Here is a 15,221-nt window from a genome sequence, read left to right on the forward strand (position 1 = left end):
TGTCTGACTTCAGCTCAGGTCAGGATCTCACGGTTCATGGGTTCAAGCCCCCATTGGGCTCTGTGCTGACAGCTCAGAGCCTGGAGCCTGCTTGGGATTCTGTTTCCCTCTCTCTCTGCCCTCCCCCACTTGCACTGTTTCTCTCTCTCTCTCTCTCTCTCTCTCTCTCTCTCTCTCTCAAAAATAAACATTGGGGGGAAAAAAAAAGAATCTAAAGGGGACCTAAAGTGGAATGATGGGTCTAGAAATCTCCATTTTCAACTCATCCTCCGGGTGTTTTTTTGTTGTTGTTTACTTATTTTGAGAGAGCGCGAGTGAGTGGGGAGGGGCAATGAGAGAGGGAGAGAGAGAATCCCAAGCAGGCTCGCACTGTCAGCATGGAGCCTGATGGAGGGCTCGAACCCACAAACCAGGAGATCACGACCCGGGCCAAAATCAAGAGTCAGATGCCCAACTGACTGAGCCACCCAGGCACCCCCCCCCCCTTTTTTTTTAAAGTCGTACTGTCACAGTCTTTAGTATGAATCTGAATTCCATCAGTGATCTATACATACCCAAATCAATTTCTTGGGTCAAAATTGTAGCTGAATTCATTTTTAAAGTCAAGGTTCCAAATAGCTGGGACAGTTCTCTGAAACGTTAATAGCCTTTCCTCCCACAGGGAGGAATCCCTACTATAAAGACCTGTGCTAATTTATTTATCACATTGTATTTTAATGTGATTTATTTCTCAATCTATTAGTTTGCAAAGAACCATGAACAGAGATGGCCCTCTCCTTTCACCTTCACCCCATTCCATAAAATGTGACACACATCTGGCCATCTCTGTCAGTGGTCTTTACTGACCAGTTTGCTGAGAAAGGTGCACACGCTGTCACGGTTCAGGACCTGGGAGCCCCAGGGGGCTCGGGGCGGCACCTGGGGGTGAGTGAGGGATCCAAGAGACAAGGCTTACCAGAGAAAAACATGGTCTTACATTCTTTTATTATATATATAGATATATGCAAATCTGTTTTATGTACAATAATTGGCTCTCTCAAATAATCACACCAAGGCCTTCTACTGGTAATCTTCCTCAGACAGGGTCAGCTGAAATGAGGTATCGGTGCACTTCGTGGACCAGCACAGCAGACTTTGTTCCTGATTTCAGCTTTGAGGCCATGCACACAATTCAAAATATACACAAACTGGGTTAAGGCGATAAAAGGGGGCTGAAAGAAAGCATGGGGTCTGGAACGAGTAAACTGTGTATTTTGCTTGCATTAGAGCCACAACGTGACCAGCCAGTGCTGTGCGTGTCTCAGAGGGTCTCGTACTGTAGCGTGAGGGGCTTCTGAACATCTACGGTGATTGTGTGGCGGGTGGACAAACAGCGTATATGACCTGCCGGTCGCTTCGCCGAGGGCTCATTTCTTCTCTGCCTCTCCCTTCTTGGGTTCTTGTTTCAGTTTGTAATCGGCCAGGGCAGCCTTGATCGCATCTTCAGCCAGCACTGGAAGTGGCACAAGGAAAGACAAGCTAAGTTTGGAGGCTCTACAGACAGAGTCTTAGGAATCGCATCTTTCAGAGCTGGAGGGCCGTGGTGCTGGGAAGGGCTTAACAGAGCCGACTAGCCAGGGTGCGGGGGGCGACGGGCAAGCCTGGAAAGCCAACCAGCCGTTTCCTGAGCCAGGCTGCTCCTGTCCAGTGGCTCTGGAGACACACTGGGGTTTAAATACGTGGGATTTGGGCCTGGTCCCTCAGCCTCCTGGAATGCCCTTTCTCTTCTATAAGACTGGGACACTGTTTTCTTGCTGGGATAGCGTTAGGACTTGCACCAAGTGTCTGATGCATCGGAGGGACAGGAGAAATGGTCTCGTCTGCTCACGTGGAGGTCAGGAATAAAGGTGGTGGATGCTGGCTGAGCAAGCTGGCACGACTTACGTATTGCCAACAGGTGGCACCTGCCACGTTACTCTCCAGAGACCCCAAGCCTGAACACTTTTACTTTGGAGTCAATGTTACAAATGACGCTATGGGGGAAAATAGAAATGAAGAGTGCTGGAATGACAGCAGCAAGCAAGCCAGCGGCAGAGAGCGGCAGCTGAAGGCTGCGGTACCCAAGGAGGCGGCCAAAAGAGGCGGCTGGGGGTTTTCTGAAGCCGTGTGAAAATGCTTATGAGCTATGGCCTGTATTCCTGGGTACTTGAAAGTCCAGCTCAGGTGGAAAGAACTCCGGTCTCAGCAGACGTCCTGAAGGCTGTGTTCCACGTCCCTGCCCCAGCACTCTGTTCTCCTGGGGGTCTTACCCTGGGCAGGAGACCAGGCTCTCTGCTGATTTGTAACTAATGTGGTCAGTAAACCTCCATCAGTAAGTGAAGCTGCCATTTCTCATTCCCTCCTTCCCGTAGAAGGTTGAGAGAGAGGATGGAAAAAGCTTTAGACTTAAGGCTGAGACTGAACTAGAAAGCCACGTAGAGGTGTTAAGGCATCTGGGCTTTCGCTTAGGACAGCGTAGAGGGGACTAGTGAACGAGCGGACCTGGTCATCCCGTACACAGATGCAGACCTCGACAGGAACAGCGCCTGGGAAAGGACGCCGCAACACACACACATACAACAGATGGGATCGTGGCAAAAGCTTTTCACCTTTACTGGTCTGAACTTGACTCCGATGGGGTGGGAACAGCACAGATTCTGGCATCAGAGATTGGGGGCTAGGTGCTGGCTTTCCCACTTAGAAGCCATGGAACTGGGGCGCTTTAACCTGAGCCCCGCTTTCCTGGTCTGTAAGAGGGAGACGTAAGGACACCTTCCGTGGACTAGCAGACGTTTCTGAGGCTGAGAAATGATGCCACGAAGGGCTCAGCATGATGCCCAGCACACACGACCTCCTGGAAGATCCTCCTGGAGACGACTGTGTCACCTGGGGTTTAACCCTCTCAAGGCTACAGAGACAGACTCCGCGATGAAAATGGACTTGCCCGTACCCTGCACAAATGCCAGCTGATACATGACAAACTCCTAACTGCCCCGGCTTGTTGGATTCTGGAGCAGAGACTTACTGGAGCAGTGCAGTTTCACGGGGGGAAGGCAGAGCTCCTTGGCGATGTCTGTGTTCTTGATGGTCAGGGCTTCCTCTACCTGAGACACGTGAAAGACCAACAGTTTTAGCAGCGATGCTCTCGCTTAAAGAACAGGCAGTAAGAAAAGAGAAGGTCAAAGAGGCCCTCCGGACAGGGTGGTGGGGGATGATTTCCCTTTAACAGCCCCAAAGGCCCCTCGCTTGTGCATCAGGGCTGCAGCTGGGACGCTCAAGGGTGGAGTTCACACACCCCAGGGCTTGGCCAGGGTCAGCAAGGCCGACAAAGACGGTCCCACAAGCCAGCCAGTGAGGAGTCCCTTAGGGGTCTGCTGGAGGCCAGTGACACGAGTCTTTTTTTTTTTTTTTTTTTTTTTTAAAGGCAGGGATTTCCTATTCTGGTTTTGTGAATACCAGCTTTACTGATGGTCTTATACCAAATGTTTAGAATAAATCCCTTCAACTAGAAGTGCTAAAGAGTGTCAGCGAGGTCAGAGAGATGGCACATAGGCCAGGGGCACAGACAGGTCTTGGGGTGAGAGGTCTCTTTAGGCCCCTCCTCTGCCTAAAGGAAGACCTGTCTCCTGGAAACACACTGAAAAGGATGCCTGGGTTTGGTTGAGTGCCCAAGGGCACGTGAGGCAGGCCTACATGGCATGGAGCCCCACTGCTTAAGGAATGCTAGATTTCCCCATCTGCCCCCCAGTTTCCCAATTCTGCCGACTTCAATGATTATGCTTCACATTCTCTTCCTAGTAACTCAGATAGGAGGACTTCAAGGTCATAGAAAGGCCCTCTTTCCTCCACTTTCTGGTCACAACTCAAAGGCCAGATCCTGGGAGCACAGGTGCCTTGTCTCACTTCCCCTTTCCCTGAGGACAGTGCTTAACAAATGACTTCAGAGCCACCTCCTACCAGGACAGGTTAGGTGTGTGCTCGCCAGAGGAGCTTGCCAGCCAGAAGGCCTTGAGCCCCAGGAGGCGGGTGGCACGTGGCCTGGCACTCCACATTGCTGTGGAGCTGCCCAGCACACCCCTCCGTGACTCAGCTCCCTGAACTTGATCCCTTGGGGCTGCAAAGATAAGCAGCCCTGCGTTTTGGCTTTTCGGAGAGGTTTTAATGACTGGATTTTAGAAACTCCAGCTCTTCACTGCATTTGGGACCTTCTACCTCTGCAGCTGCTGGGAAAGAGGCTTTGGCAGAGAAAAGGACGGAAAAGATGTTCCAGCCTCTCATTTCTACCCTCTGAGGACCTGCTGATCAGCCACCGGGATCACTGTTCTGATTTATTTGTTCACTTTGCCTCCATCTTCACTGTTTTTGATTCTTTAATCCCTCTTTTAGCACAGGCTAGTTTGTCATTTCACGAATCCTTACAAGCCACCTGCAGTCCTTCCTGAAATATGATGGAAGGAAATAAACAAGAACACAAACCACGATATAACCTCTCCCATCCTTAAACTCCTAGGAAATTATAACATAATCAGCAACCTGGGAGAAAGCCACAGATTTCTTTGTAGTTCTTTTTTGTTAGAGGGGGAGGTGAAGATCTTTTTTCTACATAATTAAAAACAAAAGTAAAACCATCAAAATCCCTGAACAAATAAAAATGATCAACCCCCCGCCCCCATTAAAATACACCTAACAAAATTATCCGTAATTCTCAACGTAGAGAAGAATTGAATCAAAACCTGAGTAGGAGAAATTTAAAAAATTATTAGAATATTTTGAAAAAAAATCACAGTGACTCCCCGCCCCCGACAAGACCCTTCCCTGAATTCAGAGGCAGGTTTGTTGGGAATGTGATTTAATTCTCTCAGTTTGTAGGCAACCTTACCGTCTTCCCTTTTACCCATTCGGTGGCTAATGAGCTGGAAGCAATTGCAGAACCACAGCCAAATGTTTTAAACCTGGCATCCACAATCTTCCCCTGTTCATCTACTTGAATCTGAAAAAGAGACAGGAGTTAAGCAGTGATTCCTGGTGCCGCCCTGTAGAACTTGGGTTCTCCCTAAGGGCTTTGGTCTTGATTTTCACACTTTTAAGTTCTGGCATTAATGACTACTAAATTTGCTTTTCTTTGGCAAAGGGCTCAGTGGTGAAAAGTGTAGGAACAACTATCACAACTATACAGGCCTACCTGGTAAAGACAGGCTGAAGAATGCCCCCCTCCCTCCGTGTTTTGTTTTTGTTCTGCAATCCTAGCTTGCTTTTTGGCTATGAAGGTCTGCTGCTCATGGCTCTCAGTCAATCTGTACCTTTAAGCCCTGGGAGAGTCTGCAATAAAGGCCTCCGGTTAATGCTTTTTAGTTTGGCATGAAATGACATCTAGTGGTTCCCTCCTGCCTCCCCTTTCTGTTTTCCAAGACAGGCATGAAGACCTCTGGCAAGCTTCCTACTCACTCCCCAAGGTGAAGTAGATGTGGTCAAAGTTACAGTTTACCCAAAGTGCCAGTCCCTCCCTTTGTGTTGTCTCCCATTTGGGGGGAGGGTTCATATACTGCCAGTTCCTGTCTCACCGGGGATTGCTAACTGAACGGTTGTGGTTTTCCTTTGAAACTCTACCGAGGTGAGGTTGGAATTTAAGCTGAGACAGTAGAAAAGGGAGACTGGTTTACTCTGTCAGAAGGGGTCGGCATAGTGTATTAAGAAGGAGAACTAACACTCAGCTCCCACTCTAATGATTGGTGACAGCAGCTCATCCCATCCCGTCCTAGGAATCCAGATGGAGACCAAATGAAATGCTGTAGGTGCAAATGGTTTGTGAACTAAAAGATGAAAACCAGTGGCACCTGTAATTTCATCACATCACCACAAGCTGGCGCTCCCACCAATCCGGTTCCAACGTTTTTTGATGTCTTGTCAAGGGACCCTACATTCCTAGGATTTTCATAATGATCAACAACCTGAAATGAGAAGGTTAAGAGAAGACATGATCACTCTTTCTTGTTACCGCCCCCGTGCCCCCACTTGATGGTAAGCTCCTTGCAGCCAGCAAGCAGAACCTGACAAACAATCGCTGAACACCAAACTTCACCTCAGCAGAAGGGCTTACACTTTATGTCCATGAGACTTTATTACCCCATCTTTTTGTAGCTCTTCTCCAACTACCTTCAGACATTTGAGATGCTGGAGGAAAATCAGCAAAATCATGTCTTAATTCCACAGGGTTTTTAATCACAAGTCATTGGGATCAAATAGCATTTATGTTATTTCCAAATAAAATCCATCTTCAAAGGGTAATGATTACTATTAACAATTCTAAAATGAATTATGGTCCAGCAATTGAAGGACTGCCCAGAAGCCTCAAGGAGAATGTTCCAGGAGGAACAATGCTATGGAATGCATTTGTGTGTGATAAAATAACCGTCCTATGACTGTATTTCAAGGCCCTGAAATCGCTCTGGTGGAGCAGCGCACCCTGGTGGTTGAAAGGCTGCTAGCCCACGTTCGCGGAGCGTGTATTGTCAACAAAACACACCCCTGGGTGGGGGAGGAGCGAAGTCCCTGCAACCTTGCAGAAGCCAGAACGGAATGATAATCTGGCATACAAAAGGCTTTAATGTAACCTCGAGGCTTGTCTACCAGTTAGTCGTAAATCTCCCTACCTCCCAGTTTGCTTTCCCCGCTTATCCGACCACGGATTTTGACTCCAAGCCCAAGGACGTACAAAATAGTAAGCTAAATCTGGACTTTTTGCCCCATGTTGATTTACCGCGTCCTTCAGGTAGTCCTTTTCTGAGTGGGAGAGTTTCATGTCTAGGGGACTCCACGCCCTCGGAAGGCAAGGGCTGCAAACTACGCACCTATCCCTACACCCCCGGCTCCTTTCCTCTCCGTCCGCCAAAAAAGACAAAAATTAAAATATTGTGACTGTTGATGACGAGTCTGACTCCACTCGGAGCGTAAGGGCTCCGACAGCAAGAACCGCACCACAGATGATCCCCGTGTGTTGGGCACCAGGCCGAGGACTCCACAAGCACTACCTAGCTCGTGTAGATGAATGCCAAGACCTCATTTTACAAATGGGGAAAACAGGTTCAGCGCAGAGCAGTGACTTCCCCAAGGTCACCTGGCCAGGGCAATAGCCTGGCTGAAGCCGGAGCCCGCGCCAGTGTGTGCGTTTATCCCCGAAGTCAGGCTGCCAGATTACCACAGAGGCCTCCTTCCCGGGCTGTTGCGTTTTAAGGCTGGGATGCCCGAAATCGCAGCCAGCGGCGGGGCCCACGGGCAGTGGTCAGTTTTATTTCAGGCGCAGGTAGTCACTGCGCAGCAAACGAAAGCTAGTCCAGGCAGAGGCGCGCGAGGGGACGGCCCCCACCCTGGCTGCACTGGGGGCTCCCGAGGCCGCGCACGACCCCGCAACCGCTCCTCTCCAGGCCGGGCCTCCGCCGGGCGCTGACATACCTGAGTCCCTCAGGTGGTCCTCGTCCTCCCGCCCCCTTGCCGGTGCGGGCCCCGCGCAGCCCCTCATCAGCCCCTACCTTCTTGTGATACAGCCGGGCCGGAGCCGACAGCTCCCGGGCGGGCACGCGCGGGCTTCGGAGCAGCAGGGCGGACGCAGCCCGCCTCAGACGGCCCGCTCCAGCCGCAGCCATCTTGCGGGCTTGCGCCTGCGCAGGCCGAGCGCGAGACCGAGGGGAGGGGTGCGCCCGCGAGTCGGCTCTCCGCTTAGAGCGCGCACCCTTTTACGTCACCGCGACTTCGCGCCTGCGTCCTTCCCCTCTGTGCACGGGTCCCCGTTTGGCCCCGCCTTGACCACGCCCCTCCGGGGGTGGGCGGGACACGGAGCTAAAGGATCCAAGGCGGAGGGCTAATTCTTCCTGTAGGGTTGTGGCTCTGAGGGGGTGCTGAAGCTGCAATGGGGACCCAGATTTGCGTTCACAAAGCCTACCGCCGGAGTGGGCGCAGTGGATCAACCAGTCTACTTCTCTTACCCCCACTTTTCAACTTCAGGAGTTGAGGGTCAGAGAGATTTAGTAACTTGTCCAAGGTTGCCCAGGCAGGCTAATTTGGGAAGCTCTGACAACCCTGGTTCCCGTGTGACCCTATGCGAATGACATCACCTCTTTAAGCCTTGATCCTGACGTTTGTACTAATTCAAGGACAATTCATTCATTGAGCAAATAAACGTTGAGTACCTACCATGTGGCAAGGCGCTGTACTAGTCTTTGGGGACCCAAGGGAAAGAAGAAACACATTCATTGCTTACATAATTAACCTTGCTAATGAGGGAGAGAGGCAACAAATAAACATCAGTATTTTCCTACTAAAAAATGAGCTTGAGGACGCGAACACATCATGCCCTGATTTTTAAAGAAGCGCAGATATGAATTTATGTCTGCATCTATTTCTCTTTTCATAAAGAGATAATTTATATGACAATGCTTGGAAATGAAGAGTTTCTAAATAAGTGTAGTAATGTGATTTATTAATCGAGGTTTGCAGAATATGATCTTAAAAAACCAGAAAACTCACACATATATTTAATGCCCAGTAGGGCACCAGGTATTACATAAAGGGGAGGAATCTCTTTGGGAAATGGGTTTTTCTTGTGAATGGTGCAATTGATCCTTCCCCTGAAAACTTGTTTTCTCTGCGTTTGAGGCTCAGTTACTGCGGAGACTGAAACAAACACCAGGTCGGGCTAGGTGGGAAGGCGGGGTTTATGCCTAGATTCCTTTTGACCTTCTCAAGATGGCGCCTAACCCTTCCCTTCAATCATCATTTCAGGACTTCCTCTATGGCCTGCACTTCTGTACAAAGACTCGACTTCTGTCTAAAGTTGCGATGGAACATGCGCTGTGTTAGGGAGTTTTTCCTCTATGAGTACTTTTACACATATGTAAATGTGTAACCGCTTTTTAAAACCCATGATCGTGTTCTGATGTAGCCATAGAATGGAACTGACCAAAAAGGTTAAGAGCAGCACAAGCACCAAGTTTATTAGGACGAGAGTGAAACAGAAAGACCCCTGTGACCTGGAAGGGGCTCCTTAAAGAGGAGGCTCCTTAAGGCGTTGGAGAGGGAGGGCTTGTATGGGCTACAGTGGTGGGGACCTTTTGAGGTGTAACTGTGCAGCTAATGAACACGGATATGGTCCCTGGCAGATTGTTCCAGGAAGTGGGTGTCTCAGACAGTCCTGTACTTTCTGCTCTGCTATTAACAAGGGGCCACTTATCCCTATCTGCCCAAGGTCAGTCTGTCTCCTGTCACAGTCCCCCCTTAGAGGAGGTGACCCCAACTGCCCTTGGGGTATGTGGGTGGTGACCTCTCGGACTTCCTTCATGCTGGGATGGGGCATGGAGATGAGTGGCAGCTAGAGTCCCTCCCTGTGGGGTCTGTCTCGTGACCCCCCGTAAAGGTCTAGTGGCACTTCCATTGCTGGGTACACTGATAGGACCATTTGCAGGTGTAAAGGACTCTGGGCGAGAAGCAACAAACCAGGTGAGTGCATTGAGAATATAAAGTCCTAAGAGGAGCATTATAGTGGCCAAAGCCAGCGCCAACAGTTGAGCCCTTAGGGAGCCCCACCAGTTGGAAAGAGCCTCTATGGAGACGACCAGACTGTTGGAGGAATCGAGATGTGTGGCCATCTGTCCCGTTATTGATGTAGAAACAACGTTCTTCTTTAAGGAAGGCACAGGATCACCCCCCGCACTTGAGGTTAGCAAGTCTCAGGCCTGTCGGTTTTTTATTTTTGAAAATGTTTTTATTTTTTTTTTTTAACGTTTATTCATTTTTGAGAGAGAGAGAGAGCATGAGCGAGGGACAGGGAGAGAGAGAGGGAGACACAGAATGTGAAGCAGGCTCCAGCCTCTGAGCTGTCAGCACAGAGCCTGATGTGGGGCTCAAACCCATGAACCGTGAGATCATGACCTGAGCCGAAGTCAGATGCTTAACCAACTGAGCCACCCAGGCGCCTCATAGGCCTGTCGGTTTTGAAGTGTGACTCCTGCCAAGGAGTTCACCTGCTCTGCAGGTGTTTGTATCCCCTTGATGGTCTCTCTCAATGTCTTGGCCAGTTGTGCTGAGAGGTCTACGGAGGTGCCTCCTAGGGCTGTTCCAGACACTCCCGACAATCCAGTGAACAAAGAGACCAGAAGGGGAGCAATAGCCACCCTTCGGACCCTGGTCAAGGATCATTTAGAACCTGCAGCATGCTGCTGGAACCAGGCGCATCATCAGCTGGGGGAGCTATGAAAGTGAGGAAGCACCGCCCTCTCCATAAGGGCGGCAGCGTGATGTACTCCCTGGTTCCACAGAACAAACCCTCTTCCACCCGGAGGTTTACGTGGAAGTCGTAAGTAAAGAGGGCTTGGGGTCTACTTGTTGCAGGGGGGCCCCCTGACAATCTGCTCCAAATTAGGGAGGCGTCTGAGTCTTTCCCGTATGGTGGATGCAAGGAAGCTGGAGGGATATGTTTTGAGGAAGAATTCTTGGGACGAGAGGAGTGGTGTGGACGCCAGACTTAAATTTGCTGAATTATAAGAGACGGTAGACCTTCTGGCTACACGGACATTGCCTGCGGTGCAGGAGGTTGTGCGTTTTGGGGGATACTGGGCTTGGAGGAAACGTCGAGGAAAAGGTGATATTTATCAGTGTTCTTTCTTACACGCACTGAGAGAACTACAGCGGGAAGAGTTCCAGGTCTCCTTCCGCAGAGGCTCTAGTGACTTGGGATGTGAGATTACATTGAGATGTGGGGAGATTACCTGTGAAGAGACCCGGGTGTGGGATGGACGTTGAATTTTCAAAGCAGATTGGGAAGATGGCACTGGCGTTGAGGTGGAGTCGGTCCAACCGGGCGAGGGTGAGGGTACCACTGGACCAAGGGGTGTTGTTCCTTTTAGTTTCTGTATCCTCCTTCCAGGCTTTGAAGAACAGCCATTCAATGTGAGCGCCGGGGAAAGGACTGGTAGAGGAGATGAAGGGGGTGACAGTGTCATTGGCTCAGAGCCACACAGACGTGGGGGCTGGGACGACTGTGCCTAAAGAATCCTTCCCACAGATCCAGCAGTCACTTAAGATAAAGGCAGCGGCAATTAATGGAACCCCCTCGAGGATTCTCCGTGGCGGCCGGCACCATAAGAGTGTGAGATATAGAAATATTAAAGCCCTAGGGGTCATGGTGTTGTTATGAGACGTTTAAGGGGCGGAGCACTTCTCTGCACTTCTTGAAGAGGAATTGTAGGTCTTCAATAGGCTCACAGTTGTACTTGTCTCCTTCCTTCTGAGGATCGTCTGGAGCTCGCCAGGGCTTTAGACGAGTGTGGCGAATCCAAGCATCTCCTCCTGAAATCTTACCAGCAGAAGGGGTGGAGAGGATCACCGGGCAGGGGTCCTCTCAGGAAGGCCGAAGAGAGGGGGAAGGAGGAGGAAGAGATTGAACTAGAACTGGATGCCCAGGCTCAAATAGAGGTCCTCCTTGTATGCGCTGTGTGGTATTTTCGTTTTCTTGTAGTGCCCTCTGGAATTTGGAAGGAGAAATGACATGTTTGACTTGTTACTTGTCAAATAATATGTCGTTGGTTAGAGAGGGTCTCCATAAAGCGTCTCGGAGGGGGCTAAAGCCAGACCAGCCCTAAGGAGTATTCCTCATTCACAGCAAGGCAATAGGCAAGACCCGTATCCAGGGGAGGCTCATCTCTTGAGCAACCTTTTTTTAGGTGCCTCTTTAGAACCCCGTTTGCCCTCTCAACCTTTTCTGAGGACTGGGGTCTCCAGGCACAATGTAGGTGGTACCGAATACCTAGGGCAGCAGAGATGCCCTGTGTGATGGACCATTATCACTCTGAACGCTTTCAAGCAACCCAAATTGGGGAATAATTTTTTTTTAAATTTTTTAAAATGTTTCTTTATTTTTGAGAGAGAGACAGAGCACGAGTGGGGGAGGGGCCGAGAGAGAGAGGGAGACACGGAATCCGGAGCAGGTTCCAGTCTCTGAGAGGTCAGCACAGAGCCTGATGCGGGGTTTGAACCCACGAACTGCGAGATCATGACCTGAGCCGAAGTCGGACGCTTAACAGGCACCCCAGATCGGGGAATAATTTCATGTTCAATTGTCTTAATTACTTCCAGGGCCTTTTCCATCCTACTGGGGAAGACCTCAATCCAACTGGTGAAGGTGCCCACCCACACCAGTAGGTACTGTATTCCTGGAGTTTTTGGCAAATACCGGCCAATCCTCCCCCAGGAAAAGACCCTGTTTGTTGGACTCCTTGGAGGAGCCACCCGATGGTGCTTGGGGTTATTTATTTATTTATTTTTTGATATATTTCTCAGGATCCTACCACCTGCTCAACAGTCTAAATTTTTTTTTTTATGTTTTTACTTATTTTTGAGACAGAGAGAGACAGAACATGAGCAGGGGAGGGGCAGAAAGAGAGGGAGACACAGAATCGGAAGCAGGCTCCAGGCACTGAGCTGTCAGCACAGAGCCCGACGGGGGGCTCGAACTCACGGACCGTGAGATCATGACCTGAGATGAAGTCGGACGCTCAACCGACTGAGCCACCCAGGTGCCCCTAGTCTAATTTTATTTCCTGTGAAGAACTTACACGTCCGCTGAAGTGTCCCGTCTCTTTCCAGGTGGATGATTGATGGAAGGTTTTAAGCAGTTTCCATCTGGTAGCGGTGGGCAACAAGATCTTCCCCTGTTCATCCTGTAGCCATCCCGAGGGCAAGAGGGTAAATCGCCAGGACAGGGCTCTCATGGTTTCTTTGTCGCTGCATTGGGGTTTCATGGGCTGTAAGGGGGGTTCCCAAAAGAGAGGAGCTATTTTGTTTTTATGGGGAAACACTATTAGCTGCCTGTTTGGCTGTGGCATCAGTCCTTTTATTTCCCTTTGCAACCTCATCTGGTCCTTTTTGGTGGCCTTTACAGTGTGTTGGGGGAAGAGACTGAGGTCATGGGCACCTGGGTGGCTCTGTCCCTTAGCGTTCAACTTCAGCTCAAGTCATGATCTCATGATTCGTGAGTTCAAGCCCCATATTGGGCTCTGTGCTGCCAGCGCAGAGCCTGCTTGGGATCCTCTGTCCCCCTCTCTCTGCCCCTCCCCCGCTTGCACTCTCTCAACAATAAATAAACATTGAAACACACACACACACACACACACACACACACACACACACACACCCCGAGATCAGTAAATGACCTGTCTCCTGATGGAACTCGATAGGAGTCCCAGTGGCTGTTAGAAAGTTTCTTTCTCTCCAGATGACAGCATGGCCATGAAGGACCAAGTAGGCATACTTAAAGTCTGTACAGATGTTGAACTTTTTACCTTCACTAAAGCTCCAGGGCCCGGGTGAGGGCTATAAGCTCCACAAGAGGAGTTTGAAGATGAAAGGTAGAAAATGCGGACCGGGGAGATGAGCCACGCCAGAGTGTCAGAATCGGAAGCAAGTAGCCACCTTCCACTGTAGTTTGGGAAACCTGTGAGTAGGACCCCTTGGAAGTCTCCTGGATCACTCCTGGGAAGATTTCCGGGGGATCAGTCCTGGGCTTCTCCACTCATTTCCCGAAGGGAGAGGCTGGTCGAGACAGAAAGAGGAAAATTGAGCGGGATACCCAAACGGGCGGTCAGGGGTCAGTTTCCGCCAGCACCTTCAGGCGTCCACCAAAGAGTAGTTCGGTCAGGATGCATCAGTTGTTGTTTGCCCTCCCCTAAGTCCCATGCATCGGGAAACTGGGTCTCCAACACATCCACGTTCCCAACTCCGTTTGGGGCGCAGCTGGGAGGAGACCCAGGGAACCTGTCACCCGAGGCTTTGAGAATGGCAACGCCCCATTCGCTCTTAACTGGCTAACAGGTGCCCATAGTTTGAGAGTTCGTGTAAGACAGGAAAAGAGGGTGCCGACTGCTCCTTACTTACCGTTAGAAGACGTGGAGATCTCCAAGGAGCCTTCAAAGCTGTAACCGTTTTTTAAAGCCGGGATTGTGTTCTCAAAAATGGAACCGATCAGCAAGGTTAAGAGCAGCACAGGCACCAGGTTTACGAGGGCGAGGACGAAACAAAGAGACTCTCGCCACCCCGGAGGGGCTCCTTAAGGAGAAAGCCACTAGGGCATCCGAGGGGAGGGCTTCTATGGGTTACAGTGGCGGGACATCTTGAGGGGGAGTAACCGTGCAGCTGCTGAACCTGGATATGGTCCCCGGCCGATTGTCCCAGGAAGTGGGTGTCTCAGACGGTCCTGTCCTTTCTGCCCTCTTGTTGTTATCAAGGAGCCACTTATTCCTAACTGCCCAAGGTCAGGCTGTCTCCTGTCTCAAAAGCAATACAAAATTTCGTGTATTCCCAGATTTTCCCGTCACCCGAGGCTCACAGTTTCCCATTCGGTGGCCCGAGAGCGGGGTTTTGAGCAGGCGAACGCCGCGGGCAGCTTCTACTTTCGCGGGTCCTCGGCCGCCGAGAGAAGACCCGAGAGTCACTGGAAGCGCAAGATGGCGACGGCGGCCGCAACATCGGCTTCGGAAGCGGAGGCCGAGCCTAAGGCCGGGCCCACCGCGGAGGGCGAGGAAGATGAGGTTAAGGCGGCTAGGACGAGGAGGAAGGTGTTGTCGCGGGCCGTGGCCGCTGCGACGTACAAGGCCATGGGGTCGGGGTGGGACCAGCAGGAGGAAGGCGTGAGTGAGAGCGATGGGGACGAGGAGTACGCCATGGCTTCCTCCGCGGAGAGCTCCCCCGGGGAGTACGAGTGGGAGTACGACGAAGAGGAGGAGAAGAACCAGCTGGAGATCGAGCGGCTGGAGGAGCAGGTGTGTCCGTGGCTGGGGCGGCGGGCTCCTTCCCTGTGGTTCCCAAGCGCCGGCCCTTCTCCCCGGTGCCCGGCCCCCGGCGGTAATTAAAGCTCCCAAGGCCGCAAAACCGCTATTAATCACCGCAGCTCCCATCGTTTGGGCGCTTCCTGCTTGCCGGGTGCTTTGCGAGTGTCGTCCCCTTGAACTTTCGCAGCGACCTAGTGAAGGAAGTAGTGTTATTCCCCGTTTTCCCGGAGGGGATTGAGGCTCCTCGTGGAGGGAATTATCTTGCTGCAGATTACACTTCTGCAAGTGGCGGTCAGGCCTTGAACTTTGAAACGACTCCAGAGCTCTCACTCTGAACCACCCGTTAAAGTATGGTCTGCAGTAGCAATAAAATGTTATTCATAAGAGAGT

General features: G+C 51.0%; 2 protein-coding genes and 1 long non-coding RNA gene across 4 annotated transcripts in view; 1 reads left to right on the forward strand and 2 right to left on the reverse strand.

Annotated features, from left to right (window-relative positions):
• Window positions 1-965: 965 nt before the first annotated feature.
• ISCU (iron-sulfur cluster assembly enzyme) lies at window positions 966-7,695 on the reverse strand. Its single transcript, XM_040443658.1, has 5 exons — window positions 7,545-7,695; window positions 5,853-5,966; window positions 4,898-5,008; window positions 3,044-3,122; window positions 966-1,492 (listed from the first exon to the last, which is right to left on the reverse strand). The coding sequence occupies exons 1-5, from the start codon at window positions 7,656-7,658 to the stop codon at window positions 1,407-1,409; spliced, it is 504 nt and encodes a 167-aa protein (XP_040299592.1). The 5' UTR covers window positions 7,659-7,695; the 3' UTR covers window positions 966-1,406.
• A 2,942-nt stretch (window positions 7,696-10,637) lies between these two features.
• LOC121010203 (uncharacterized) lies at window positions 10,638-14,459 on the reverse strand. The gene is made up of 2 exons (XR_005781040.1): window positions 13,939-14,459; window positions 10,638-11,530 (listed from the first exon to the last, which is right to left on the reverse strand). It is a non-coding gene; the product is annotated as an uncharacterized LOC121010203 (long non-coding RNA).
• A 13-nt stretch (window positions 14,460-14,472) lies between these two features.
• Window positions 14,473-15,221, forward strand: part of SART3 (spliceosome associated factor 3, U4/U6 recycling protein) — a 37,645-nt gene continuing 36,896 nt past the window's right edge. For both annotated transcript variants that reach the window (XM_040443659.1, XM_040443660.1), the window contains exon 1: window positions 14,473-14,822. In XM_040443659.1, coding sequence (XP_040299593.1) covers window positions 14,508-14,822 — 315 coding nt within the window. In that variant the 5' untranslated portion in view covers window positions 14,473-14,507. The remainder of the gene's footprint in view (window positions 14,823-15,221) is intronic.

The sequence above is a fragment of the Herpailurus yagouaroundi genome, unplaced genomic scaffold (assembly GCF_014898765.1).
Source record: "Herpailurus yagouaroundi ecotype Mexico unplaced genomic scaffold, PumYag 191, whole genome shotgun sequence".
Classification (NCBI taxonomy): Eukaryota; Metazoa; Chordata; class Mammalia; order Carnivora; family Felidae; genus Herpailurus; species Herpailurus yagouaroundi.